The sequence below is a fragment of the Corapipo altera genome, unplaced genomic scaffold (assembly GCF_003945725.1).
Source record: "Corapipo altera isolate COAL_440 unplaced genomic scaffold, ASM394572v1 59720, whole genome shotgun sequence".
Taxonomy (NCBI): domain Eukaryota; kingdom Metazoa; phylum Chordata; class Aves; order Passeriformes; family Pipridae; genus Corapipo; species Corapipo altera.
Genome location: NW_020890371.1, coordinates 1 through 1,700, shown reverse-complemented (window position 1 = coordinate 1,700; position 1,700 = coordinate 1). Strand labels below are relative to the sequence as shown.

The following is a 1,700-nucleotide window of genomic DNA, read 5'->3' as shown; positions in this document are numbered from 1 at the left end:
TGTGGGTTCCCCGTGGTGCCTCTCCGGGGCTCCCCCCGAGTGTCCCCCCGCACTGACCGCGGGCGGGGGGCAGTCGGACCTGTTCCAGGACGACCTGTACCCGGACACGGCGGGCCCGGAGGCGGCCATGGAGGCGGAGGAGTGGGTGGCGGGGCGCACGGCGGGGCCGGTGCTGGTGTCCCTGCGCCAGGCCTACGTGCCCCCCAAGCAGCGGGACCTCAAGGTGAGCCGGCGGGCGCTGCTCCACGACGGCCACGCCAGCGCCGGGGCCGCCACCACGCCGACCCCCACGCCCCCCGCCGCCCCCGCGCCCGCCCGGCTCAGCGCACCCCCGGCACTGGGAGCGCCGGGAACGCCAGGAGCGCTGGGAACCGGCACCGCCACGGTGAGGGAGGAGCGGGCGAGGTCGGGGTGGGTGGGGTCTATATGGGTGTGGTCTCTGTGGGATGGGCCAGGGGCTGGGTGGGGAAGGTGGTGGGCGGGGCAGTGGGGTGGGCGTGGTTTCTGCCAGTGGGGATGTGGAGTGGGTGGGGCCTCTGTGGGTGGGGCATTGGAATGGGTGGGGTCATTGTGGGTGTGGCTATGGAGTGGGTGTGGCCTGTGTGGGGTGGGTGTCATGGAGTGGGTGTGGTCCCTGTGGGTGTGGCTCTGGGCTGGTGTGGGCTCTGGGTGGAGCTGTGACGTGGGTGGGATCTCCAGAGTGGGCGTGGCAGCAGCTGGGTGGGGGAAGGTGGGCGGGGCCATTGCTGATGGGTGTGGCCATTTGGTGCAATGGGCGTGGTCACAGTGGGTGTGTCTAAATCCGGGTGGGGCAGGGGGGTGCAATAGGGGTCGAGTGGGGGATTGGTGGGGTGTGGTTTGGATGTGACCAGGCTGGGCTGACGGGCTGGGCTGGGTGTGGTGGGCGTGGCCGTGGGTGGAGCTCTGTTGGGCGTGTCCCGTGTGGGCGTGGCTCACGGGGGTGGGGTGTTGTCCCCCAGGGGGGCCGGCTGGAGGAGGTGCTGCAGGAGGTGGCCGCGCTGCGGGCGCTGGTGGCCGAGCAGGGCCAGCGCATCGAGCGCCTGGAGGAGCAGCTCAGCCGCCTGGAGAACGGCCACGTCTAGGGACCCCCTCAGGGACCACCGCCCCAGGGACCACGCCTGCGCCCCAGGGACCCCCTGCCCCGCACCCTCCCACCCCTGGGGTGCCCCCTCACCCCGCTCTGGGTCCTTCTCCCCTTGGGGGGGCTCCCCCCCCCCCATTGCCTTACTGGGTGCTGCCCCCCTCCCCGAATCATGGACCATTCCCACCCCCGTGTCCTCGGGCTGGGGGTTGCTCCTGGGATCAAATATTGCCCCCTGCACCCCCCAGTCCCTGCGTGGGGTGTCCTGCCCCTCTTCCTATGGGGCAGGGCACGATCTGACCCCTACAACTGTGAAATATTGTCCCCCCTATATTTTGGGGGCTTTCCTCCCCCACCTCCCCCTTCTTCCTCCTTATCGCGTTCCCTCCTCCCTTCCAGTGCAGGGTCAAAAACTATATTTTCACTCCAAATAAAGGATTTATAAGAAAAGTTCCGGGGGCCGTGGGGGGGGCTGGGGAGGCCGGGGGTTTGTGGGGATGGGTGTGGGGGTTTGGGGGGATGGCTGTGGGGGTTTGGGGGGATGGGTGTGGGGGTTTGAGGGGATGGCTGCTGGGGGTTTGGGGGATGGCTGTGGGGG

The 1,700-nt window shown here is 69.5% G+C and overlaps 1 protein-coding gene across 1 annotated transcript; it reads left to right on the top strand.

Moving 5' to 3' along the window:
* Window positions 1-4: 4 nt before the first annotated feature.
* LOC113942400 (coronin-1B-like) lies at window positions 5-1,552 on the top strand (the record flags this gene model as incomplete). The annotated part of the gene is made up of 2 exons (XM_027633534.1): window positions 5-385; window positions 981-1,552. Coding segments are annotated over 2 exons (504 nt in total), but the record flags the coding sequence as incomplete, so codon positions are not given.
* Between the last annotated feature and the right edge of the window lie 148 nt (window positions 1,553-1,700).